Source organism: Nestor notabilis, unplaced genomic scaffold (assembly GCF_000696875.1).
Source record: "Nestor notabilis isolate BGI_N333 unplaced genomic scaffold, ASM69687v1 scaffold4227, whole genome shotgun sequence".
NCBI classification, from domain to species: Eukaryota; Metazoa; Chordata; class Aves; order Psittaciformes; family Psittacidae; genus Nestor; species Nestor notabilis.
In genome coordinates this window covers 14575-17617 of record NW_009936810.1, presented here as the reverse complement: position 1 = coordinate 17617, position 3043 = coordinate 14575, and the positions used below count along the sequence as shown (strand labels likewise).

The 3043-nt window shown below is 45.4% G+C and overlaps 1 protein-coding gene across 1 annotated transcript in view; it reads right to left on the bottom strand.

Moving 5' to 3' along the window:
- PSTPIP2 (proline-serine-threonine phosphatase interacting protein 2) overlaps positions 1-3043 on the bottom strand; it is a gene marked incomplete at its 3' end in the record, with an annotated part of 12744 nt that overhangs the window by 3853 nt on the left and 5848 nt on the right. The window contains exon 2 of the mRNA XM_010018535.1: positions 1729-1829. Coding sequence (XP_010016837.1) covers positions 1729-1829 — 101 coding nt within the window. The remainder of the gene's footprint in view (positions 1-1728; positions 1830-3043) is intronic.

Below are 3043 nucleotides of genomic sequence, written 5' to 3'. Positions count from 1 at the left end.
AATGGAAAAAATAAATATTATAAATTGGTATTTTCCCCCCTCTATCTAACAATATTCCGATGAACTTCCTTTTGAGGCAAAGCATCAAATCCAACAGGCATGTTCTCCATGACTGGGACCATGCTACAGCTGGGCTGTGCTCATGCACAGCCATGTTCATGAGTGTCGTGGTTTAAACCCAGCCGGCAACTTGGAACCACGCAGCCGCTCGCTCACTCCCCCCCTTCTTCCTTCCTACCCCCGCTCACAGAGGGATGGGGAGGAGAATCGAAGGAATGTAACTCCCACGGGTTGAGATAACAGCACTCCACTAACTAAGGTATAATACAAACCACTACTGCTACCAATAATAATGATAAGAGGAATAACAAGGGAAAAGGACACAACCGCTCACCACCCACCGACCGATACCCAGCCCGACCCGAGCAGCGATCTGGGCCTTCCAGGTAACTCCCCCCAGTTTATATACTGGGCATGACGTGCTGTGGTATGGAATACCCCTTTGGCCAGTTTGGGTCAGGTGTCCTGCCTCTGCTTCCTCCTGGCTTCCCCTCCTCTCTGGCAAAGCATGAGACTGAGAAAGTCCTTGGTCAGAGTAAACACTACTTAGCAACAACTAAAAACATCGGTGTTATCAGCATTGTTCCCAGACTGAAAGTCAAAAACACAGCACTGCACCAGCTACTAAGAAGGAGAAAAAATGACTGCTGTAGCTGAACCCAGGACATGTTCAGAGAGGGATGCCAGTAGCAAGTCCAGGACCTGCCTCTAACTTCCTCCTGGCTAGACACCTCTTTGGGAACCTTCTTCAGCAGCAAAGAGGAACAGGGCACAGTTTTTGCACTCTCTCCATTACCATGGATGAGCAGGACACAATTCTTGGGGTTCAGTGGATGGTTCCTCAGGCAGCCTGAAAGCCCAGATTTTCCTGGAATGCGGGATTACAGCCTAGATAGATGTAGATGCATTAGACACTTTCAACAGCAGGTTCTCCTCTTCATCTCTGTTATATTTGTTCCAGGCTAGTTTCTACCAAGTCTTGTATTTAGAGGTTTGTTTTCTCCACTTCTCAGTATCAAAATTACATTAATTCAGGGTTGTTCTACAACACTATTCATTAGCCATAGCTAACCAGAAGAACCATAAACTCAAAACACATGGCCAGACCATCTCTGTTGTGCCCTCTACAGAACCTCTACTTAGGCCATATCCTCTGATTAATAAATGCACTAACTAGCACATACTTCTTTTTAACATAAGCTATGTGGGCTGTCCATAATGTACAAAGACAGATCCAGAACAAAGCCATGCCTCTCCTGTGCCAAGGATCTTCTGCAAGCTGAACTGCAAGATGGACTTCATTGGAGAGTGTGTGGCCTGGGCAGGCCACCAGCAGCTGCAAACACATCCAACATGTAAGACTGAATACTTAAACTGCTCCTGATTCCTCTTTTCTTTTTAATAGACAGTTCAAAATGTGACCATCTAGTCCATGTCTGGATGGACTTCATACCACAGCACCAACCCATGCAGTGAAAGGACAGTGTAAGAACCTAAGTTCCTCATCAATCAAAAACCAGATATTTTATGTTGAAACATGTTAAAACATAAAACATAGTGGACATGACATGGTGACAGAAACCAGACTGGGAATACAATGAGTAGACGCAGTGCCACTACCCCACTTCCCAGGTTTAACCCAGCGTGTTGTTGGACGCAGCTCCATACCTTTCCTTCAGAAAGTCTTCAAACTCTTTGCAGTTCTTCCTGCCATCATTCAGATGTTGAATGATGCTGTCATAGCCCACCGTGCTCGTCAGATCTGTGCTCTGAAAACACAAGAACAGGAGTCACACCCTGGTTAGCACAGTCCACGGGCACTGCCACCTCAAGCAGCATTTGCACAAGCGATGGCTCAGCTGAGAGTAAGTGTGCAAATACCTCTTTATGAAATAAGATTTGTTTCTTTGAGGGGTGGGAAAGGCTCCAGAATGAGAACAGTGGTGGCAATATGGGACAAGGCACTTCCATGATTTTAAGAAAACAGAAGAGCTCAGTCCTCCACCATTTTCCATTGCTTCCTCCTGGCCTAACCACAGCTGCCCCATGACACATGGCATCTCCTCCTAGGACTTTAGCTGTCAGCTTTAACTGAATGAAATCAAACAATAAAAATCACACAAGTCTCTAGACATAGCTATATATATATACATACATACATACATATGTATGTATATATAGATCTGGGCTGGAGATTAATTTATCAGACTTTCCTGTTCAGGATTGCTGAGCTATGGGCTTCTCTCACTCTCGCTGCCTTCACAGTAATACATGGACACACCCAATGACCGGTCCTGCAACAGCTTTCTCTTTGGCCTTCCAAAAAGCAACACTGACCCACACATCCATTCAAAATGTCACTGCAATCATTTCCCTAAGTACCAGGTCCTCCCCCACCACTGCCGTAAGCCCTCCAATACATCACAAATGGCTTCTTCACTCCCCACAAAACATCACAGCCATGGAGAGATCCTGCCTCCACCACCCACAGGGCTTGGTTGGTCAAATGTAGACTGCTCCATCTCCAAGATGGAAGAAGCCCCATCTTCCAACCCTCTCAGCCCCACAGTGCCACTCACACTTCACATAGACTTCTGAAGGATCAATGCTTTCCTTCAAATTACTTCTTAAAACCATATATTACATCGATGCTTATGAAATACATATATATACACACACACATGCAGCAATGATGTTGGTGGGCTAGGACAAAGGCTGCCTAACTCTACCCAGTTCTTTTCTCATACCCATGCCCGGAAGCATCTTAAGACAAAAAATGAGGCTTTGCCCTGTGATTTTTAACAATTTACCTGGAAACCTGGCCTAAGAGCAGGGCTGCTAAGTGCTATAATAATACAAACAGATGCCCTGGAAGAAGCCTGAAGCACATGCATGGAGCTGAGCAGAAGCTGCTACCTGCGACGTTTTGCAAAGAGCAGCAGTCAGTGTTACATAGAACAACATATATCAGAACAAAAAATAC